Here is a 25,091-nt window from a genome sequence, read left to right on the forward strand (position 1 = left end):
ATATATATATATATGGGGCACATATAATGTAGTGTTTCCGGGGTCCCGCGCATGGGCGGGAATATTCTAATGCTTATGACTTTGATGAGTATCCCCTGGAAGAGAACTTGTTCTTCTGATGGATACATCTGCCAGTGGATTCCTCACCTTGTGAATAGATTCCGACAGCAGTCCCCACTCCTGGAGGAGGGTGTCCACCCTTCTATACCAAAATGTCTGTCCCTCCTCACCTCCGTATCTAAGCAGTAATGCTTCGCAAAAGTGTGGAGGGAGGCCCAAGTTGCCGCCCTACAAATGTCCTTCACAGGAACACCTCTAGATAAGGCAGATGTAGAAGACTTAGCCATGGTAGAATGAGCCCTTATACCCTCTGGAGATTCCTTACCGGCCAAAGAGTAACATATCTTAATGAACAAGATAATCCATCTGGAAAGGGTGTGCTTGTGCACCGCTCTGCCTTTCCTGCAGCCAACGAAGCCTACGAAGAGCTGGTCATCCACTCGAAAGTCTTTAGTTCTATTGAGGTAAAAGCTCACCGCCCTCTTAGGGTCCAAGCGGTGAAGCCGCTCCTCCTCCTTGGAAGGGGGAGGATAGAAAGTAGGGAGGGTAACGGACTGCCCCAGATGGAAAGGAGTTACCACTTTAGGTAGAAAAGCAGCCCTGGTCCCGAGTACCATTCTTTCAGCATGAATGGTCAAGAACGGGGGTTTCGAACTTTGAGCTTGAAGCTCACTTACCCTCCTTGCCGAAGTAATGAGAAAGACTGTTTTAAACGACAACAGTCTTAAGGGACACTTGTGCAAGGGCTCAAAGGGGGAACCCATCAAGTAAGTTAAGACAAGATTTAAGTCCCATTGAGGCACAATAAATGGAGTGGGCGGAAATGTGTTGGTAAGACCCTTAATGAACCGTAACACAATAGGTGATTTAAACAAAGACGGCTGATCCGGCAAGCAAAGGAAAGCCGACAAATAACCCTTCACAGTAGCCACAGCAAAGCCTTGCTGAGCTAGAGAGAGAGCAAACTGAAGAATGTTGGATAAACGAGCCCTCAAAGGGTCAATAGACTTCTCCCCACACCAAAGAACAAATTTGGACGGCCTGTAAGAATAGATGGACTTGGTGGAGTGACGCCTGGGAGACAAAATCACTTCTACCACGTCGGGTTGGAGAGTAAAAGAATTCAGGTTGCCCCATTTAATCTCCAGGCATGAAGGTGTAAGCTCTGGAGGTGGGGGTGTAGAACCTGCCCCTGCGACTGCGAGAGGGAGACGGAGCGGAGGGCACGAGGAGAGGTGGAGAAGATCTGTATACCACACCCTTCTTGGCAAATCCGGAGCGATCAATACGACTCGCGCCCGTTCTAGGCGAATCTTCCTCAGAACCCGAGGAATCAAGAGTATTGGAGGAAACGCGTAAAGGAGATGTGAGTCCCATCTCAACTGAAACGCGTCCAATGCTCCCTGTATCGGATACTGGAGACTGCAGAATGACGGGCAGTGAGAATTCTTGTGAGTGGCAAACCGGTCCACCCGAGGCGTTCCCCACGTCCGGAAGACGTGACGAACCACCTCTGGATGAAGCCTCCACTCGTGGTCGGCAGAGAACTGCCGACTGAGACTGTCTGCACACACGTTCAGAACTCCGGCCAGATGATTTGCCATCAGACAAATTTGATGATCCTGAACCCAGGACCAGAGACGCAGAGCCTCTCTGCAGAGACAATGCGACCCCACTCCTCCCTGCTTGTTGGCATACCACATCACGGTAGTGTTGTCCGTCAGGACTTGAACCGACTGACCGCGAGGAGAAGGGAGGAAGGCTTTGAGTGCCAAACGTATCGCCCGTAACTCCAAAAGGTTGATGTGAAGCAACCTTTCTTCTGGAGACCAAAGACCCTTGATCTCCAGATCCCCCAGACGCGCACCCCACCCTAAAGTGGATGCATCCGTTATCACTGTGGCCACCGATTGAGGTAGATGGAAGGACTTTCCTTGAGATAGATTGCCCTCCACGCTCCACCAAGACAGATCCGCTGCAGCTTCTCTGGAGATCCTCACAGATTCCCTGAGATCTCCGTTGTGCTGATACCACTGCCTGCGGAGGCACCACTGGAGCGCCCTCATGTGGCAGCGTGCATGGTTGACCAACAGAATGCAGGAAGCAAACAGACCGAGCAGACGAAGGACCTTCAGGACTGGAACGACCGCTCCATTGTAAAACAAAGGAATAATTTCCTGTATGTCGAGAATCCTTTGAGGAGGTGGGAATGCTCGACACAAGTAGTGTCCAGTACCGCCCCTATGAACAGGTTGCGTTGAGAGGGCACCAGGTGAGATTTGGGCACGTTTATCGAGAAATCCAATTTGTACAACAGCTGAGTTGTAACCTGCAGATGATGAAGCACCTTCTCTGGCGACTCCGCTTTGATCAGCCAGTCATCCAGAGAGAGGAAAACTGGAATCCCGACCTTCTTGGGCTGCCACCACTGCAATCACCTTGGTGAAGACTCGAGGTGCAGTAGTAAGACCAAACGGGAGGACCGCAAACTGATAATGTTGCGACCCTACCGTAAAACGGAGATACTTCCTGTGCGACTTCAGGATGGGGATGTGAAAATACGCATCCTGCAAGTCGAGCGACACAATCCAGTCCTCCTGTTGCAGCGCTTGAAGAACCTGCGCAAGGGTGAGCATCTTGAACTTCTCCTGCTTCAGAAAAAGGTTCAAGATCCTGAGATCCAGGATTGGACGTAGCCTGCCATCCTTCTTTGGAATCAGAAAATACCGGGAGTAGCATCCCTGACCCCTTTCCTGCTCTGGAACCACCTCTGTCGCACCTTTTTTCAACAATGTAAGGACTTCCTCCTGCAGCAGAAGAAGGTGGTCCTCCGAGCAAGTACCTTGGCAAGGAGGGTAATTCGGAGGGAATTCCCGAAAGGGAAGAGCATACTCATTTTCTATAAGATCCAGAACCCAAAGGTCTGTAGTGAAAAATTCCCAATCTTGTAGAAAATGGGTAAGCCGACCCCTCACAGGACCAACATGATCCAGAATGTTGGATCTAGGGCTGCTTTGCAGTAGTAGGAGGGAGGGAGGAAGAGGAGAAGGAGGAGGAGAGCTGACAACCTTGTGCACGACCTCTGTTCCTGGCCCTGTAGTTCTTATATAGGGTATTTTGCTGCTGCTGCCGAGGCTGCCTGTAGGTCCGAAATGACAACCTCCCAAAACCTCTGTACCTCCTATAAGAGGAACCTCTAGGCTGTGCCTGCAGGCCCAGAGACTTGGCTGTGGCTTTGCTGTCCTTGAACCCTTCCAAGCATGCATCTGCCTTCTTCCCAAACAGCCCAGAACCATCAAAAGGCAGGTCCAGAAGCGTTGCCGGCACATCAGGAGAGAACTCTGAAGATTTAAGCCAAGCACTCCTCCTTGTGGCAACCGAGGAGCCCATGATCCCGGCAACAGAGTCCGCAGTGTCCAAGCCACTCTGGATAACCTGTCGCGCCGCCGCCTGAGTGTCCGACAGGACTTCATTAAAATTCTGCCTGTCCTCCTCAGATAACTTAGGAGCCAGCTGTTTAGCAGAATCCATGAGAGTGTGGATATAACGGCCCAAGAGACAGGTGGCATTTGTGGATTTCAAGGCCATACTCGCCGAGGAGAACACCTTGGCTGATTGGTCGAGCTTTTTGACTCCCTATCACTAGGAACCTGTGGAAAAGCCACAGAAGACTTCTTTGAACCACCAGACTTTCAGGAGAAGGATGGGATGTAAGTAAGTCCGGATCTCCTGGAGCTTCCCTGTACCTCCCAGCAACAGACTTAGATACTGCCGAAGCCAGAAAGGGCTTACGCCAAACCTCCATGACTGGCTCAGTGATGGCATCATTAAAAGGAAGCAAAGGCTCTACCACAGTGGAGGGAGAATGAAGAACCTCAGTCAGGATGTTGGGTTTAAATTCAGCCGTTGGTAGCTGCCAGTCCAAAAGCTCCGCTGCTTTCCTTATGACAGTGTGGTAAGGAGCCACATCCTTAGAGTGAACATCAGTAGGAGGAGGAGTAAGCTCCCATTCCGGTGACAAATCAAGGCCACTTGCCTCTTTTAGTTCCTCAAACAAGTTATCTGACTCCATGAGCTCACCCTCTTCCATTTCTTCCACTTGGTACCTCTGCTTCTCCAAAATTCTCTGAGCTTCTTGCCTGGATCTAATCCTCCGAACCGGCGTCGGTGGCGCCGCACACGACTCCGGAGCCGGAGCCGAACATGGATCCGGAGGAGCAGCCGGAGTCGAAGGAGGTTGAGCTGGAGCCCGAGAAGAAGGGAGCGGTGTCAACGTCCTAGGCGCCGGGGAATGCCAAGACGGCGTCGATGGAAAGAATGGCATAAATGGAGCCTGAGCATACGCCTGAGGAACCCCCAAATTAAAGGCCATTGGGCCCGAAGGTGCTCCAGAGGGATACATCGCTCTTGTAAAGACACCATACATAGCATTTAAATAATGTGATGGGCCTTGTCCCGGGCCAGGAAAAGGGGGGGGGGGGGGAAGGCTCAGATTGAGGCTCTACCGGATTCAGGCCAATCGGCGCCGATGGTGGAGCCTATGGAGCTGAAGACTCATCAGGAGCCGGATCCTCTTCCACCGGAGGAGGAGAATGCATCGGCGTCGGCGATGGAGCCGGAGAACGCTCCGGAGAAGCTGCAGGCGAAGCCGGGCAAACAAACAGGTGAAGCCGAATTCGACAGAGAAGGAGAGGGAGAAGCATAGTCCTTACGACGTCGAGGAGCTGGTCGAGTCGAGTCGATCTCAGAGCCGTCTCCTTATCTGAACGGCGTCGAGAGCCGTGCCTCTTCTTCTTATGTTTCTTCGACTTTGAAGCATGACCAGACGTCGACTTTGAGCCCGACCTCGAACGTCTTCGACCTCTCTTCTCCGTTCTCATTTTCGCAATAAATAGCTTAGCTTCTCTTTCCTTTAAGGCTTTTGGCTTCATCTTGCAGCAGCAAGAGTATCCCTTGACGTCGTGATCAGACGACAGACACCAGACACAATCCTAGTGTGGATCCGTAATGGACATGTGTTTACCACACTCTCTACAGGGCTTGAACCCTGACTTCTTCGGCGACATCTTGAAAAAGAAGCAGGATGAAAGCAGAAACACAAAGTAACTAGGAAAAGCTACGGAGAGTCCCAAAAAACCGTTCGTGTCGACGGCGCGGAAAAAAGGGAACTGATGTTATCACGCCGACGAGGTCCTCTTATGGATCCAGTGACGTCAGCGGAGCCGCGTGCGGAGCCGTGCTTCTGTGACGTCGTCCTAGTCGGCGTGGAGAGCCACAAAAGTTTCCAAATGTTGCTGACGCAGGGGATATTCACAAGGTGAGGAATCCACTGGCAGATGTATCCATCAGAAAGACACTGACCACTGGTGCATCAAGTCCAGGGCCCTGTAGAGATGCCCCTATACCTAGAAATCAGTTCGCAGAGCAGGGAGGATGGGAGGGGTGGTAAGGAATCTATGACTAATATGTCTCTACCAGATACATTGTTTCTGAAGGTAACTTGTTTATTTGATGGAGGCTATTAGTTGTAGTTTCCTTACCTTTTGAATAGATACCCCAACCTGGCTGCCAAGAGAACATTGCAGACTTACGGCAGAACAGCGAAAGCGGTCAACTGCTGCCGCTCAATCTCCACGCAAGGATGTGGAGGTTGGAAAGGTTCCGGTGAAGAAACGTACCCTGCTGCTGCGACAGAAGATCCTCCTGAAGGGGCAGTGCGATTGGCGGGTCGATGGCCATGCTCAGTAGGTCGGAGTGCCAGACTCCGCGTGCCCAATCCAGAGCTACAAGAATAATTTGAGCCCGGTCGTGCTTGATCTACTTGACACTATGGGCATAAGTGGTACAGGCGGAAAGGCGTACAGGAGGCCAAAGCTCCACTCGCGACGAAATGAGTTGCCGAGCGATCGCCACCTTGGAAACTCCAAAGCGCAATACTGCTGACATTGCGCATTCTCTTCAGAAAATAGCAGGAACAACCACAACCTACTTCTGGCACAGGAACCCTCTCTATGGCTCCCTTGACCAAGAGAGCCGATACTTCCTTGCGGAGAAGTGCCAAATGTTCCTCTGACATGCGATCGTAAGAAGGTGGCATGGAGGGAGTAATAGTCTCGAAGGGGGGGGGGGGGGGGGGGGTTGCCCCCTCTGACTATTTGCAGAACCCACCTGTCCGAAGTGATGGACTGCCAGTGGAGGAGGGGATGGTGAATCCTGCCTCCAACTGGCTGATGATGGGCCTGAAACTGACTAGGAAGGTTTGGAGGCAGTGGTGGGAAGGGGTGGACTACTGCCCGCCTGCTAACACACTGGCCCATGAGGATGCTGTGTCCCACGTCTGTGGCCACGCAGAGGCTGGACAGCTTGCGTGTACTGGTGACTGGGTAGGACGTGGCTGAGCACCCCTTCCGTACCCACGAAAGGGATGAGATGCAGACTGAGTTGGACAGGTTGCTGCCTTGACGACCAAGGATCTGGCCGTAGCTTGAAAATCCTTAAAGCGCTCAAGCATCAAGTCTGCTTGGTCGCCAAATAGGCAAGTGCCATCAAAGGGCATGTCCATCAAGGTTGACTGGACATCCCCTGAGAAGCCAGAAGTCCTCAACCAGGCGTAGCGTCTGAGTGCTACCAACAAGGCAATCGTTCTGCTCAGCGAGTCGGCGGTGTCCAGTCCACAACGTATCGTGAATTTGGCAGAGTCTCTCCCATCTGCAACTGCCTGGAAGAGAACGGCCTGGGCTTCCACAGGGCACTGAGGCAACACATGCACGACCGTATCCCAGATGGTATGTATAAGGCCCAAGAGGCAAGCGGTATTCATAGACCGCAATGCCATGCCAAGCTGGAGGAAGAAAACATTCTCTTCTTAAGATGATCCAGATTCTTGGATTTCCCTATCTGGAGGAGCAAAAGGGAATGTTCCCTTTGAAGATGAGGCTTGGACCATCAAGCTCTCAGGGGAGGGATGTTGCATCAGGAACAGTGGGTCGCCTGGGACGGGCGGTGGACAATTGTCCGGTCCACAGGAGCCCCTATGCTGGGCTTGGACCAAGTGCCCAGAAGGACATCAGTAAGGGCTTAATTGAACGGCAAGAGGAGTTTGGAAGTGGAGGCCGCAGGCTGAAGCACCTCCGTTAGTGTATTAGTCTTAACTGCCACTTCAGGACAACGGCTGGCATGGAAAAAGAAAGCACTGGCGTCAGCACGCATGGGCGGCATCTATGTACGTCTCAAGACGCCGACAACGGACACGGAGCCGACCGACGCCATCTAACGACGCACAGGGGAGGGGTACTGCTGAAGAAAAAAAATCTCTGGATCCAGACGAACGCCTGGGGGAAATTCATAAGGTAAGGAATCTACAATTAATAGTCTCTTATTAGATCATGGAGTTTACAAACTACCTTGCAAAAAACCATGGATGTATCTGTAGGGTCTGCTTTCTATGTTCACCCCCACTTTTTGCTTTTGCTCCACTGGTTTTCGACTTAGATGTGGCTGTGGGCCTGCTAATCAGACCCACAGCCCAGCTGTTCTCTATCTAAACTGATACTATGTACTTTAGGTGCATAGCCCAATTGGATAGGATCACCTTATTGGCCCCTGTACAGTGTACCTTAGGTACCCAGGGCATAGGTGTACCCTAGGCCTACCAGGGGCTGCAGCATGTATTATGCCACCCCTGGCCTGGCCTTCCATTATGACACAACTGGCTGATCACTCAGCTGGGGCAAGGTCGTGTAATCACCCCTTGCTTAGGTGTAGTATTCCTATACCTACCTTGTATATAGACACATGTGTACCTATCAGCCACTCCTATGGCAGGCCTTAACAATCCTGGAGGCAGAGTGCTTGGTAACATGTGAGATGGTGCTCTAGCATGAGCTGAGCCTGTCTGCAGCTTTCGGAACCATGTCCTTATAGCTGTTCTATGCTATAGCCTACCATATACTCTTAAAGTATATTATAATCTTAAACGGTTATGGTAACTATGGTTTGGCTTTATCGAAACATGTCGTGTAAGGTGTCTAACACTTTGGAATAATACCCCCATACCATTGCTGGCAATGAGGATATTATTCCTCCCTTCTAGAGGGGATTTAGTGTATTGGGGCAGGGAGGGTTGAATGAAACGATACACTGCCTGGGGCACACAAGGTGTCCCATGCATAGTCCAGTTCAAACCGGTGCTGGGGCACTCCAGCCCCAGCTCTGGCGCGAAACTGGACAAAGGAAAGGGGGTGTAGCCACTCCCCTTCCTGGTCCCACCCATAGGAGGGACCTTGCAGGTAGCCCAGCCCACTAGCCCAGTATTGAATATGCTACTTACCAGTATGCATCTGTTCTTGGCATGTAGGGCTGCTGACATTCATATCTGTGCATATCTGTGCATAGATCGCCGCCTAGTGTTGGGTCCGGATGTTTGCACGTTGTTGTCCTGGAAGAGTCTTCGAAGTATCCTGGGATAGGTGACTCCTCCCCTGGACTACAGTGCGCATGGGTATCCTCTCCATCCTCAGATTGTTTTTCGCCATTGTGGCAGTGATGGAGTAGATATAGAAAGTGATGACCATGCTTACAGTAATTCTGAGAGCTGCAGCTGCTACAGGCGCCGGGGAGGAGGGAGGGCGATATGAATGTCAGCAGCCCTACATGCCAATAACAGATGCATACTGGTAAGTAGCATATTCAGTTCGAGGCATGTGGGCTGCTGAATTCATATCTGTGCATAGAATATATAGCAGTGCCCTCTTATTAGCGGCGGCTACCAGTGCCAGCTGCAGCGGTCTGAAAGAGTTTTGAGAACAGCCTGTCCTACAGCTGCCTGCTGTTTTGATTGCACATCTACACAATAGTGTTTGGTAAATGTATGTGTAGTGGACCAGGTGGCTGCTCTACATATGTCATGCAAAGGAATGTTTCCTAGGAAAGCCATTGAGGCCCCTAACTTACGTGTTGAGTGGGCTCGTGGGGGAATCGTTAAAGTGCGTTTAGCCTTTTGATAGCAAATTTGAATACATTTAACGATCCATCTGGCTATTCCTGCTTTGGAGATAGCGTTACCTTTGTGGTGTGGGGCAAAGGCAACGAAAAGTTGTTGTGTTTTCCTAAAGGGTTTGGTCCTGTCGAAATAATACATGAGGGCCCTTTTGACATCTAGTGTATGGAGTGCCCTTTCTGCGACAGTTTGTGGGTTTTAGAAGAAAGCGGGCAGTTCAATGGTTTGATTCATGTGGAACTGCGATACCACCTTTGGCATGAATTTGGGGTTGGTACGTAGTACGACCCTGTTGGCGTGAACCTGTATAAATGGCTCTTGAACGGTTAGTTCCTGGAGTTCACTAACTCTTCTCAAAGAAGTGATCGCTACTAGGAAAGCTACTTTCCAGGTAAGGAATTGAATCTCGCATGAGTGCAGAGGTTCAAAGGGTGGACCCATCAGGCGTGTGAGGACCAAGTTGAGGTTCCACATCGGAGCCGGTGGGTGGCTTGGTGGAATGACTCGTTTGAGTCCTTCCAAGAATGCTTTGATGGCAGGCACTCTGAATAGAGAGAGGTGCTGCCTGGTCTGCAGATAGGCTGATATTGCGGTCAAATGGACACGTATAGAGGTGTACGCCAGATTGCATCGGTATAGGTGTAATAGGTAACAAATAATGTTTTGGATGGATGCGTCCAGCGGGTTAATGTCATTATTATTGCAATAAATGACGAACCTCTTCCATTTTGCTGCATAGCAAGCTCTGGTAGTGGGTCTCCTGGCCTCCTTAATGATGTCCATACAGTCAGGTGGCAGGTTTAGGTAGCCAAACTCTAGGACTTCAGGAGCCAGATTGCCAGGTTCAGCTGTTGTGGATCTGGGTGCTGAATCTCTCCATGGTTTTGCGTTAAATGCTCGGGTTTGACCCGCAGCCTTTGATGGGGCACCACGGAAAGTTCGAGAAAGGTGGTGTACCACGGCTGGCGTGCCCACGTTGGAGCAACCAGGACGAGCGTCTGAGTGTTGGCGCAGTTTGCGAGCCACCAGCGTTATCAGTGGTGCTGGGGGAAAAGCGTACGCAAATCTGCCGGACCAGTTCATCCATATCGCATTGCCCTGCGACTGCGGATGTGGGAACCTGGCGGCAAAGCTTTGGCATTTTGCGTTTTCGCGAATAGGTCTATCTCTGGATGACCCCACTGCTGGAAGTACGGTTGGAGTACTGATGGGTGTAACTCCCACTCGTGCATCTGGTGGCTGTGTCTGCTGAGCAGATCCGCCATCTGGTTGTCTTTGCCGGGGAGGTGTTCTGCCATGAGGAACATGTTCCTTTGAATGGCCCACTTCCACATGCTCTGAGCCAGATGAGACAACTGTGGAGAGTGTGTTCCTCCCTGCTTCTGTATGTAGTACATGGCAGTCATGTTGTCCGTCCGGATCAACACGACTTTGTTGCACAAGTGTACTTAGAAAGCTTTCATAGCGAGGAAGATTGCCATCAGCTCTAGAAGGTTGATGTGCATCTTCTTTTGTTGTTGTGTCCATAGTCCCTGCACTGTGTAATGGAGTACATGAGCTCCCCATCCCTGGAGAGACGCGTCCGCCGTCAGTATTATCTGTGGGACAGGCTCTTGGAACGGTCGGCCCTTGCAAAGGTTTTGTGGATTCCACCAATGCAGAGAGTTGTATGCCCGACCGCTCACCAACACTAGGTCTTTCAACTGTCCTTGAGCCCGATTCCACTGACGTGCTAAGCACTCCTGAAGCGGGCGCATATGTAGTCTCGCGTGGGGGACTATGAAGATGCAGGAGGCCATCATGCCTATCAACTGCATGAACACTCGCGCGGGAAGGGAGTGTTGTGGTTTGAACTTGGAAATCAGCATTTGCATGCTGTTGATTCTCACCAAATTTGGCTGAGCTCTGGCCGCCAGAGTGTCTATAGTCGCACCTAGGTACTGTTGTTCGTGTGCGGGGTGTAGATGTGATTTTGGGTAATTCAGTGAGAACCCCAGACTGTGAAGGAGGTGAATGGTGCGGGACATGTGGCTGGCACATTGGTGGGCTGACTTCGCTTGAACGAGCCAGTCGTCCAGGTAAGGGTAGACGTGTATGTGCTGCCTCCGTAGATGTGCCGCCACAGTAGCTAGGCACTTTGTAAACACCCTTGGTGCCGTTGTCACGCCGAAGGGAAGGACTTTGAATTGGTAGTGCTGCCCTTGAACAGTGAACCTGAGGTATTTTTTGTGTGAGGGGTGAATGGGTATGTGGAAATACGCATCCTTGAGGTCCAGTGTGGCTAGAAAGTCTCCCTGCTTGAGCAGCGGGAGGACTTGCTGTAGAGTGAGCATGTGAAAATGCTCGGAAAGAATGTATCTGTTTAGGGGTCTCAGGTCTAATATAGGTCTGAGTGACCCGTCCTTTTTCGGTATTAAAAAGTACAGGGAGTACACCCCCGTACCTTGCTCGTGGACGGGTACGACCTCTATTGCGCCTTTTAGAAGCATACTTTGCACCTCCTGCTGTAAGAGCGTTAAGTGCTCTGAGGACATAGGACGGTTTTTTGGAGGTATTGTGGGTGGAGTGGAGGTTAGTTCTAGACAGTAACCGTATTTGACAATATCTTTGACCCACCTGTCCGTGGTGATGGAGGTCCACGTGGACAGGAACCTTTGTAGCCTTCCCCCGACAGGTGTTATGTGGTCGGGAGGAAGGGAGAGGGCGTCACTGCTTGTTCTTGGGGGAGGACCTGGTGTTGCCGTAGCCGCGTCCTCTGCCCTTTGTACTGGAGCCACGATATCCACCCCGGGTGTTTTTATCGTAGGTGGTTTGTGTATTGCCCTTGTTGTATGTTTGCTGTGACCCCTGTCCTCTACCTGCTCCTCTATTTCCGGGGCGACGAAAGGAGCCGCTCCGAAAGGACTGAGTCTGGAGAGCCCCCATGGACTTTGCAGTGTCCGTGTCCTTTTTTATTTTCTCTAGGGTGGTGTCAACCTCCGGGCCGAATAAATAGTCGGGGTTGACGGGCTGGTTGAGTATGTTGTTTTGCACCTCAGGTTTGAATCCGGAGATTCATAACCAGGCATGTCGTCGCAGCATGACGCTAGTGTTTATGGCCCTGGCAGCTGTGTCTGCAGCATCCAGCGCACACTTGATGGATGCGTTTGTGAGGAGCTGTCCCTCCCTGATGAGGATTTCTGCACCTTCTCTGTATTGGTCAGGGAGATGTTGGATTAGTTGCTCTAATGTGTCGTAGTGCGCTCTATCGTAGCGAGCGAGGAGTGCTTGAGTATTGGCAATGCGCCATATGTTGGCTGCCTGGGCGGCAACCCGTTTGCCAGAGGTCTCTAACACCTTGGACTCTTTGTCCGGGGGAGGAGCGTCACCTGTTTGTGAGTGTGCCCTCTTGCGAGCATTCGCAACGACAATGGAATCCAGAGGTAATTGGCCTCTGATGTAAGTAGGGTCCCCAGGCGCTGATCTGTATTTCTTGTCGATCCTGGGGTTTATCACTCTTGCCCTGGTGGGTTCCTTGAAGATGTCCTTTGCTGGTTTGAGGACACCCTTCAACATGGGTAGAGTTTTTATATTCCTTTCTGAGGATGCAAAAGTATCCATAAGAAAGTCGTCCTCGACGGTGTCCGAGTGAAGTTGCACCCCATGATTGGCCGCAGCACGTTCAATTAGAGCGTTGAACGCTGCAGTGTCCTCTGTGGGAGATGTTTTTGCTCCATAGAGTTGCGGGTCTTGTGCATCCATAGGTGCACCTGGGACCACAGGGTCATCCCAAGTTTGATCAGGGTCCTGTTGGCCGTCAGGGTCCGTGTCTCCGGGGTAGGGGACTTGGTCACCCATGTAGTCCACCAACGCATCCGTGTCGGAGTGTGTGGGAGAGAAGGATTGTGGATCCTGGTAGGGTGAGTGGAAAGGTTCGTAAAGAACTGGTTCTGAAGCCACAGGCAGCTTTCTTTTAAGTGGAATCCTGAAGGAGTCTAAAGCCGGCTCCGAAGTTATTTTCCGTTTGTGGATAATCATCCTGCCGGTGTCGGCGTCGATTAGATGCGATGGAGACGTCTCCGCAGAGCGTTCGGCAGGCGTGATCGTGGTATGGGTCACCCGTGTCCTGATTTGGAACAGTTTCGGGGCCGTGGATGGTGGCAGGCCAAAAGTAATGTTGGCTGGTGTTGAAGAGGCTGCTGGAGCTTTAATTGGTTCGGAGCCCGACGTGTCCTGGAGGACCATTTTCTTTTTGGTGCTTTGCGCAGCAATGGGTCGCGTCTGGAGCGCCCTCGATTCTTTTGCACCGACCGGTTCTGTTGAGGCGGTCGTGGATTTTTTCGGCGCCGGTGGGTCATCGAGTCGAGGGGCGGGAATGGCCGTCGACTTCTTCGATGAGTGTGGCTTTGGTGTCGCTGTGGAAGCGGTGTGAGACGCAGCAGGCTGTTTGACCTTTGGGGTCGGAGTCGATTGCGTCGGTGCCGGGAGCCGAGCAGGTTTGGTGGTACCGAAGGCCTTCTTCCTTATGTCGACTCAGACGTCGGCCGCTTCGAGTTCGGCACCGAAGTCTCGTTTGGTGCGCTCGGTGCCGATGTGTTTTGCTGGCGTCGAAGGTGTGGAGGGCCTCGATCCGACCAGCGCCACTTTCGGTTTCGGTTTCAATTGAACCAATACAGCTTTCGGTTTCGGTTTTGAAGAAGGGAAACCAGCCGTTTTGGGCATTAATGGCTGCCGCTGAATGTCCGAGGCCGGGCCCAAGGGCGGGGCCGAAGAACTGCGGGATAGGTCTTGGGTAAGGCCCGAAGGCGATCCCTCGACCGGAGCCATAGACTGGTGCACTGGGCTTTCTTCAGTCTGAACGGGTAGGCCTTGCTCGTCACCGGAGCTACTCTCTTCGGCCCCTAAGGCCTCATTGTAGTCTCCTACCTCGGTGTCGTCTTCATCTCTGCGAAAGAGTGTTTCGTCGACGTCTTCCGATCCGGAGTCATGTTCGGAAACGGGACTGGAGGGTAGGTTCTCCACTTCTTCGACATCTTCGGTCTCGGCGTTGAAGATGTCGGCCGGGGCCGGTGCCGCTTGCTGCGCCTCGAGTCTCGCCGCTCGTCGATTCCGTAGAGTGTTCTTGGATCGAAATCTGGCACAGGCCATGCATGTAGATTCGTCGTGATCCGGCGAAAGGCATTTGTTGCACACCGGATGGACGTCGATGTGGGGATATTTCGCATTGCATACCGGACACCTCTTGAATGGTGTCCTCGATTCCATCGTTGATGTCGAATCGACGGTCGGGTAAGATGCGAAAGTTTGTTCTGTAAGTTAGTAAACTAACAAAGATACTATCGATACCGATCGAGAACAGTACCGACGCGAACTAAAGGCCTTTTGGCCTGAAAAAAGATTTTCCTAACTTGAGTCAAGATAGCACATCCGAACCCAATGGCGGAAAAAAACAATCTGAGGATGGAGAGGATGCCCATGCGCACTGTAGTCCAGGGGAGGAGTCACCTATCCCAGGATACTTCGAAGACTCTTCCAGGACAACAACGTGCAAACATCCGGACCCAACACTAGGCGGCGATCTATGCACAGATATGAATTCAGCAGCCCACATGCCTCGAACATTAGTAGCTAGTTGGGCCCTGCTAAATTAGATTAACCTGAATCTGCAACTTGAACAGAAACTCTGGACCTTCGACATTCGACCTCAGGAAGAAGACTGAAGAAATCTCCCTTGTGGCCAAGGAGTGACCACCCTGGGCAACCAGGCACCATCCAGCGACCGCTGCTTGCTTTGCGACTGAATCCTACGAGGGACGACTGCAGAGACTGACCAGCGCCGAGACTTCCAGACACCTCTGAGCCAGATCCACATCTCCAGCGAAGCTCAGACCCGTGGAGGCGACGAGGGACGTGGGACCAGCGACTTGGGAAAAGTGGCTAGTAACTGACTAGTGAGACTTCTGAGGCTTCCTCGAGGCTGTGCTTGGGGAATTGAGAAGCCCCACTCCCGAGCACCATCTGCAAAGAAGACCAGCTCCCCACACTTCACGTGTCCTGCGTGGGGCCCTTCTGCACCTGTGTTGCTCGACGTGTTGTCCGGTTGCTGGCCCGTTGGCTAGTAGCCTCTGCTACGACGAACCTTTACTTTCAACTTGCTGGTCCGGCTCCTCCAGACTGGCACCCGCTCCTCTGTGAAAGAGAAGCACCCCAGACCTTCCTGGTCTGCACCAGAAGCAAGTCCTCCATCCTGCGTGGGTTCCGCTTGCCAAGGCGTGTTGGGTCCTGACTCGACTTCGACGCCGCCGTCAGCAAGCGTCTTCGTGGGACAGCTCACCTCCTGGTCGTCCTCGACGTCTCCTGGTACCCGTGGCTGCTGCAACAAACTTCACCTCTTCACCTGCATCTTCACAACATCGCCTGGTTCCTTCCCGGCTCCTGGCTGGTGACCTAGACTCTGTCCCTTCTGCTTGCAGGTTCCTTCCTTCTTGATCCCCACCTTGGGATCCACCGGACACTCTTCACTGACTGCCTGTCAGCAACTTTCCTTCAGGCATCCATAGAAGTCCACGACGAAACCCGACGCAAGTTCACACCTATGCACCCGCAGCCCGTGGGCTAGGTAACTTGGGTACTTCGGTGCTCACAAGGGTATTGACTATCCTAGGGTCTAGTTTCCGAGTCTCGACTTTCTAGCTATACCAAGAAGTGTCCTAAAGCTGCTTATTTCTAACTGCTAGTGATTCTATCGACTTTTACGCATTACGCGTGAGTGTTTCCACTCTGCACCCGAATCCCGTGGGCCTCCCACTTCCTTACTGTTGGTAGTATAGTGTAGCCCCAGCGATTCCCTAGGCCTATCCTGTGTTCGTGACAGTGGTCCTTATACCACTTCTTTAGTATATGGTTTGCGTGGCCCCTAGTGCCTAACTGTATTACTTACCTGTGTGACTTAATGTATGCTTAAATAAGACTGTGTTGTACTTACCTCGAATCTCATAAAGAGTGCTGAGGGTTTGACTAGAATAAATACATTCTATTTTATATATATATCTATTGTGGTGTCCTTTCATTTGGTATTCAAGGGATTACATATGGTATAACAGCTGGCTTCACATGCCATTCAGAGTTTAGCCTAAGACTGCTCTTGTCCATGCTACCACTAGGATAGCTGGTCTATAAGGTTGACTTTACAACCGATCACCATAAGGGTTGTTTGGACTGATACAAGGTGTACACTAGAATTAGTGACATCATATATCAGGCCAACTTCTCACAGTATCCATGCAATTACCTTATTCAGATACAAATAACCCAAACCTATTGGCACAATAATGCTAAAGCACTATAAGACGTTGCATGAAAAGAAGTGGCCATATCGTTAAATCAGGGGAATGGCTGCAAATCATTAACCCTACCTTGCCTTGAAGTGATCACAAGCGTGCGATTATCCATCGTCTGTATTGTCTTTTTACATCCACACAGAGCTTCAACAAGTTCAATATCCATTTTCATTATTAAGTTATCTTCCTGTCGCCTGAAACAATGGTGATCTTGTTGATCCAAAACAATTATGACATCCCCAGCTTCCAAACCAGGCTCTTGATCGCCTTCACCATGGAAGGTTATGCGCTGGCCATCTTTCATACCTATAAGAACAGCAAAGACCATCAAAATAAACACACTACTTGACAGCAGCTGGGGATTCGCCCTACTTCCACAAAAACACATTCAGAACAGATTCAGTGCCAAAGGGATCCTTTATCAGCCCAGAAGTTACTATTCTGTACCCCTGTAATTACCTTCTGTCCCAACAGGAGTAAAATCCAGTACTGGCAGATGATTGGTGGGGCTACTAAAGAATTCCAACTGATACCTGAATGTGTCTCACACTCAACTTGACACTGCACCAAGTACATCAGATAGCTTATTCGCAGTCCTTTTGGCATAGAAAGGCATTCACGAATGTACCCGAGAGGAGGTGCACTTCGAGTGCTTAGAAATCTAAGTTTTAGTTGATTTTGTGGGTAAGAAAACAAGTTACTTACCTGTAACTTTGGTTCCCCAGTATTGGTAACTTTCATAGATTCTCATGCTTTGTATCATTCCCAGTCGTCGGAATGGGAGCCTCGGTAAATAAAAAAAAAAAAAAAAAAAAAATTATATATATCATAACCATAGAAACAAAAGAGAAAAAATAGGCCTAGGCCTCATCTCATTTTGTAGTACATCACCCTCTTTGTGTAAAAGAGTCCAAACTTTTGCCAGGACCAATCAGCACAGCCTCACCCCCTGGAACCTTCCTGAGAGAGCTCAGAGCCTCAGATTTTCGTAGCCGTTGTGCAAACAGCCACTACCTCAGTAATACCGGCAGAGCTTTCCCCGGGGAGGTGGGTGGGCGCATGAGAATCTATGAAAGTTACCAATACTGGGGAACCAAAGTTACAGGTAAGTAACTTGTTTTCTTACCCCAGTATTGGAACTTTCATAGATTCTCATGCTTTGTATCAGAATAGCAAGCAGTAAATCACAACAAGCACATTTCGGAAAATACATGGCTTTACAAAACCACCTCAGTGTACATGAAAAAACAATTACTGAAACCAAATGTGCTTACCAGGATGGAGGGATTGTAGGGAAAGCTCACCTCTCATCGAAAAAGATTCCGGAGGACTGCTTGACCAACAGCAGCTTCATCTCGTCCCACCGATTCCAGGCAGTAGTGCTTCGTGAAGGTGTGTACACTGCTCCACGTTGCTGCCCTGCAAATGTCTTTGATCGCAACTCCAGCAAAAAGAGCCACTGAAGACACCATCGCTCTCGTAGAATGAGCCCGGGCCCTTTTATCCAAAGGTTTGCCCGCAGCCTGATGACACTATTGTATTGCACTGGAAATCCAGCGGGAAATGCCACTCTTAGCCAGCGGCAAACCCTTCCGTGGTGCACTGTAAGCAATAAATAGCTGTGTAGACTTCCTGAAAGAGCGTGTGCGCTCGAGATAGAATTTCAGACATCTCTGGACATCCAAAGAATGCAATGTTCGTTCCGCCTGGGTGGAAGGACGCGGAAAAAAGGAGTTCAAAATTAAGGGTTCATTCAGATGAAACTCCGAAGGCACCTTCGGGATGAATTTTGGGTTGGTTCTCAAAATCAGCACATCCTTCTTGAACTGGAGAAAAGGCTCCACTATAGAGAGAGCCTGGAGTTCACTAACCCTCCTAGCCGAAGTTAATGCCAAGAGAAGGGCTAGTTTCCACGACAGGAACTTCAAGTCCGCCTTGTGAATTGGCTCAAAGGGCGCTTTCATCAGGTGAGCCAGTACTAGATTAAGCTGCCAGATAGGAGGGGGTGGTCGGACCGGAGGATACATCCGAAATAACCCCTTAAGGAACTGCTTAACAATCCTTGCGGACCATAGAGATGGCCCCGATGTCTTCCATCGAAAACGGGATATGGCAGCCAGATGTACCTTGACAGAAGAGTGCGCCAGACCTGATTTAGCCAGAGACAGGATGTAAGGCAAAACCTGATGTGGCCGGGACTTATAAGGATGGAGTTTATTCCTCTGGCACCACAGACAAAATCTCTTCCATTTTGCCCTGTATGTCTTATTAGTGCTTGGCGCCGGAGATAAAACATCCCTGCACTCCCTGGAGAGATTCAGATGACGGAATTCTCTGTGTTCGGGAGCCACGCTGTCAAGTGAAGTGACTTCGGATCCGGATGGAGCACCTGCCCCTGATCTCGCGACAACAGAGATGGAATCAGTGGCAAGCGAATCGGGCGATCCTGGGAGAGAAGCAGGAGTTCCGTGAACCAGAACTGCCGTGCCCATGCTGGAGCAATGAGAATCATCTTGCATGGTTCCGCCCTGACCTTCCTGAGAACTCGAGGAATGAGGGGAATGGGAGGAAAGGCGTAGCAAAATGCGCCGAACCAAGCAATCGATAGGGCATTCCCCAGAGACCCTTGATGGGGAACCTTGCTTGCGTAAAACCGGCACTTGGCGTTCTCCGGGGACGCAAAGAGGTCTATGGTCGGAGTACCCCATCTCTCGAACACTGCCTCCAGCGTGGCTTGATGTAACTCCCACTCGTGAGTCACTTCCGTCTGTCGACTTAGAGCATCCGCTGTGATGTTGAGACACCCTGCTAGGTGCTCGGCTTGCAGAGTGATCTTGTGAGAGATCGCAAAATCCCAGATCGTCTGAGCTTCCTTGGACAGAGTCCGCGACCTTGTTACCCCTTGCTTGTTGATATAGTGCATGGCCGTCGTGTTGTCTGTCCGGACCAGCACTGCACGATTCTGAAGTCTGGGAAGGAACGCCAGCAAGGCTAAATGAATGGCTCTCAGCTCCAAGAGATTGATGTGGCGTAGTCTGTCTGCTGGACTCCAGTGACCGCTGACCTGAAGCTCCTGGAGTACAGCTCCCCATCCTTCTAAGGAAGCATCTGTGGTCACCACCATAGGAGAAGGAGGGATCCGAAACGTTAATCCTCCTGCGATGTTCTCCTTCACCAGCCACCATTCGCAGGCTTTGCGCATAGCAGGTGTTATCCACACCTTGTCGTTGAACGACCCTTCTGCCTGGCGCCATTGTTTGTCCAACTCCTCCTGCAGAGGACGCATATGAAGCCTGCAATGCGGTATTAAAGGTATGCAGGATGAGATCGATCAGAGTAAGGACGTGTACCGTCGAACCGATACATATCTCCTGTGCAGCATTTGACGAGCGGAGGCGGTCAGTTTGCCTTGACGCTCCTCCGAAGGACGAGCCGTGCATAGTTTCGTGTCCAGAATAGCCCCAAGGAACTTTCGTGACCTGGAGGGTATCAGCACCGACTTGGACTTGTTGAGCTGAAGACCCAAATGGGCGAACAACCGTATGCAAGTTGACACGGCCTGAGAAGTTGCCTTGAACGACGGAGCCTTGACGAGCCAGTCGTCCAAGTATGGGAACACTTCCAAGGACTGCTTCCTTATTAAGGCAGCGACTGGTGCCAGCATGTTCGTGAATATCCGAGGTGCCGACCGAAGGCCAAACGGAAGCACCTTGAACTGGAAATGGCTCTTGCCTACTGTGAAGCGTAGATATTGCCTGTGAGCTGGGTGGATCGGAACGTGGAAGTATGCATCCTCCAAATCCAGGGACGCCAAAAAATCTCCCGGATTCAGTAGCCGTAGAATATCTTGGAGAGTGACCATCCTGAAAGAGAGTTTGATGAGATAGGTGTTGAGCTCCCTTAGGTCTAGTATAGGACGCCATGTATCTTCCGTCTTCCGAACCAGGAAGAACCTGGAATAAAACCCGTTGCCCCTTTGCGAAAGAGGTACGGGCTCTATCGCCCCCTTGATGAAAAGTTGGTGGGCTTCGAGATGCAACAGTCGGAGATGTTTTGATGGACGGGCGTCCGGAGCTCTTGTTGGAGGAAGATCTTGGAACTCCAACGTATGGCCACTCTGAACAATATTTAAGACCCACCGGTCCGATGTTAAAAGAACCCAGCTGTCCAGACAAAAAGAGATCCTGCCCCCAACCGGTGTTCTTGGTAGGGGAGGAACAGTAGCCAGAGCCAGGAGGCCGCTATTGCCTCTTGGCATTGTCTCGTCCCTGACGATTCTGACGTCCTCTCTGGGACTGACAAGAGAAAGACGCCGAATGACCTTGGCGTTGGCTGGAGTATTGACCTTTATAGAACTGTCCTGATTGTGTGGAATACTGACGTTGGTTTCCTCTGTAAGTAGAAAACCCTCGACCACGTGCTCCTCTGAATGGCACCTTGCGATAATTCAAAGACCCCAAGGACTTAGCTGTGTCCGTGTCTTTCTTTATGCTTTGGAGGGCGTCATCCACATGCTTACCAAAAAGCATCTCCCCGTCAAAGGGAAGGTCCAAGATCTTATTCTGGACCTCCTGGCGAAACCAGGTCGCCTTCAACCAGCCTTGACGGCGCAAGACCACTGACCCTGCCAAAGCCCTGAAAGCAGTAGAGGCTATGTCCATCGCACTGTCAATGACTTCCGAAGAGCATCTTTCCCCTTCCATGAGAACCTGCTTGGCTTCCTCTTGACTCGACTCTGGTAGCTGGTCCATAAACGGCTCCATGTCGCACCACATCTGGCGGTCGTACCTGCCTAGAATAGCCAAAGAATTAGCCGCACGGACCAACAAGCTGGCCATGGTGGAGAATCTTTTTCCTACATTGTCCAGCCGCCTGCCTTCTTTATCCGGAGGCGTGGTTAACGGAGTGGACGGATTCTTTGACTTGCTCTGCGCGGCCTGAGATATTACGGAATCCGGCTTAGGTTGTCCTAGGAGACATGCAGGACTGCCCTCAGGGGCCTTGTATTTCTTCTCCAGCCGGGGAAGAACCGGGATGACCGTCGCTGGGTTCTGCATCGTCTTAATTCCCTCATCCCAGACATGTTCTATGATGGGAATTGATCTGACCGACTTTCTATATTGTGCTTTAAAGTCATATAGGAAACAGTGCGACTGCTCCACTGTAAGGGGCAGACCAAACCTCTTGGATGCACGCTCCATCAGATTATGTACTACAAAATGAGATGAGGCCTAGGCCTATTTTTTCTCTTTTGTTTCTATGGTTATGATATATATATATATATATATATATATATATATATATATATATGTTTTTATTTACCGAGGCTCCCATTCCGACGACGGGGAATGATACAAAGCATGAGAATCTATGAAAGTTCCAATACTGGGGTAACTGAGGCGACACCCCTCCCTCAGATCGACTTCTCAGCTAGCCAGAGCCCTGCACTTCAGCCCTCTACTTTACCAATAGTGACAATTTTATGACAAATGTTGGATTTAACACAATTGTATTAAGCTCTATAAAACATTATGGCTCAGTCACTAATGTAATTTTAAGGCTATACCAATTAACTAAAAACATGCGTTATGCTCTTCGAAGAGTAGAAATCCACATTTTACCACTTTACTGCAGTGTTCCCAGTCGGTAGCCAAGGAATTATATTCAATTTTGCTAATCATAAACAGTTGGGACCCAGCATTTCTCCCACATTCCATTTTACTCAGAAATGAGCAAATAAAGTGATTGTATGGTATAAGGTCAAGAACATGTAGTGGAACCTGCATTTTATATGACAGTTTATCAGTCTAATAATGGGGCGATCGTACGAGTTTCTGGGACACCTCAACTTGTGCAAGTGCTGTGAAAAAAAAATGTAGGTTTTACACCATTTGTTCTAATCTTTGCCGAAAAGACACAGAATGCCTCATAGTCGCCTTAACAGGAAAATGGGGTGATAGAGTAGGTACTGAGTGTGAGTGGTAGGTCATGGGTGAGAGGCAACACAGGAAGTCTTGGAATGGATGTTTCCCTTACCTAAAAGAGTAGTTTACTTTATACTTGAGCAGCCTTAACATTTGTTTCTGATCATTTCTTTTGGTTACCACAAATATTTTTAGATACTGTTTAAGAAAGTGTTGTTGTGTTAACAAGATTCGATTTTTAAGTTTAAAAAAAAAGCCAGTGTTAGGACACACAGGTCTTGAAACAAAAGGCGGGACCAGCTGAGTAGCCATCCCTGAACCTGTTGCATTCTGCATCATTTGGCTTTTGCTTCATGTTTGTTTTACTTCCTCTTCATTGGTACACTCTCAAAGAAGATCTTTAGATTCAGAAGAAACCAACATAGGTAACTGTAAATAAAAATAAAAAAACACTATATGCACGAAGCAAAAATACCTTTATCTATGTGGACTTCAAGGATCTTTTTTTCCCGGTTAACTTTCCTCCCATTGCAGGTTTTGCACCGGTCCTTTGGGTTAATGCGTTCCCCTTGGCCCCGACACTCTGAACACATAGTCTGAATTTGCTGCACCATGCCTGGTCCTAGTTGCTGGATGTGAACCTCAATTCCTCGACCTTTACAAACACTGCACTTCTCTACAGCTCCTTTCTTCCCTCCTCGCCCTGTGGAAACAAAGTTTAATTCATTTGAATCTTTGAACAAAAGCGTCCAAGGCAAGTTTAAAATCTTGGCTATGCACACAGTGACAATTTCACCTGGTAGACCAAAAAGCACATCTAACTTGATTGAGGAACATTCACCCTTCTCAACCACACATTTACTAGGTATTACTCTTTAGAAGAGGACCCTAAAGCTGACCATGTTTAGTGGTCAGGCAGCTTCAAAGAATGTCTTTGGTTAAGACTTTGAATATTTTAGTATACTGTTATACAGATTGTACTAAACTAGTATTTTCTACGAGGGATATGCTTGCTACTCTATTCTGCGTTTAGGACTATAAGTGAGGATCCTACGATGCAGAAGGAATGTTAATTGTATTTCCAGTTCTCCATTGTAGAAATCCTCACTGAAGTTACAAACTTCGGCATTCTGATCCTTCATTCACTTGGGGTGCATGCGTCTGCAGGACTCCTAAGACTTAACATTGTGATCTTACCCCAAGCACTAGAGATAGCTGTCATGGGGTGTCCATAACACACATTTGTCCCTCGCAGTCCCTACAGGGTTTGAACTCTGAACATTTGAGCGATGACATACCTGTCCTGCACCGTAGAATTTCTAAATAGATGAAAAGAAGGTGTGGAGATGCCCTTGGGAGAGCGAAGTGTCTGATCTGCATCAATGGTGCAGAAAAAAATGGAACTGACGTCAGGGCTCCCGTGGAGGAGGGGCTTTTCTAATATATACCTATCATTGCGCTGCTTCTCTAAGGTACAGTGGGACTTCCATCTTGATGAAGGGCATGTGAGTCTATGAAAGTTCCAATACTGGAGAAAGAATAGTTGTCCACCAGTCACTCCGCTGATGTAGTGAATGCAAATAAATAAAGCTTGCAAATGGTTACACAGGGCTTTCTAATGTCATTTTCTAGAGTTGAGGGGACTCAGTCCTGTGATCAATCTCTATTCAGATGTTAATCCAGACAGTCCAAATTTGATTTGGAACAGCTATTAAGCGACTGGATCGCTACATTGATCAGTCTTGAGAAAGTGGTTAAAAAAAAAAAAAAAGAATCTTACCGACTGATTGGTAAAATGAGATGGAAATCAGATTAATGAGGTGGAATCCTGCCTGCTTTATGGCATTAAAAGTTAAATGGGGCAGCAGACACCCCATGGCATTCCATCAGAAGAATCTACCCATCCATATCTCCCCCTCTGTCACTCTGCCCTTACCCCCATGCTTTATTTGAGCCTGTGGTTTCCAGTGCTCGGCACCAATATTTAATTGTGAACTCCGGCACTTATGACAGTCTGCCACATGATGGCATTGCATCCAATTAAGAGATGAGTATAAGTTGTTGATTTCATCAAAATGGATTAAAAATGACTAATACCTGTCACCCAAGCCATTTTTATAGCTTTGGGGGTCTGGAAAAATCAGAATTGTCACATTTGTAAGCGTTTGGTAGTTGTGTTGGAACTGTTATTAGCAGTGCTGGCAGGGTCAATGGATGGTGCAAAGCTGCAGTGACCTTCTGACGAGTGCCCTGGCACTTATTTTTATTAATTTTTTTTTTACAAATTAAGCACTGCCTTGCCCAGGTCAGTGTTGGGGCTGGTCAGTCCTTTCATAGAGAAATGTATTGTGAGAGCATCTATACCCTCCTAAAATTGTAATCCATACTAATATTCAAGGTTTAAGTTGAGAACAGATTTAAAGGTGCAGTTACAGCACGTGAGCAGTTACAGGGAACGGAGGAGGGGGGGGCAGTCTTACATAAAAGCAGATTTGGACACTAGTGAGGGTATGCTCCTTGAAGCACAAACAGTTTGACCACTAGATTCTAATCTTTGCTATTTAAGTAAGGCTAGCAACAACTAGTCTCAACATATTCCATTCTGAAGCAAACAAATACCAAATACTTTACCTTCACATTTATCACAAATTACATTCTTCTGAAGAGCCAATTTCCTTGTAGCTCCATTATACAGATCTTCCAGTGTCACGGACAGCTGATGAACAACATTCTTGCCTTAAAGAGACATAGTAATAAAGTTTAAGATTTTGGTTTCTAGCAGTGCAACAG

General features: G+C 49.5%; 1 protein-coding gene across 1 annotated transcript in view; it reads right to left on the bottom strand.

Moving 5' to 3' along the window:
• Nucleotides 1-25,091, bottom strand: part of LOC146811588 (dnaJ homolog subfamily A member 4-like) — a 60,398-nt gene that overhangs the window by 9,946 nt on the left and 25,361 nt on the right. The window contains exons 4-6 of the mRNA XM_085618573.1: nt 24,933-25,037; nt 22,777-23,004; nt 16,453-16,683 (exon numbers count right to left, since the gene is read on the bottom strand). Coding sequence (XP_085474699.1) covers nt 16,453-16,683; nt 22,777-23,004; nt 24,933-25,037 — 564 coding nt within the window. The remainder of the gene's footprint in view (nt 1-16,452; nt 16,684-22,776; nt 23,005-24,932; nt 25,038-25,091) is intronic.

Source organism: Triturus cristatus, chromosome 7, assembly GCF_964204655.1.
Source record: "Triturus cristatus chromosome 7, aTriCri1.1, whole genome shotgun sequence".
Classification (NCBI taxonomy): Eukaryota; Metazoa; Chordata; class Amphibia; order Caudata; family Salamandridae; genus Triturus; species Triturus cristatus.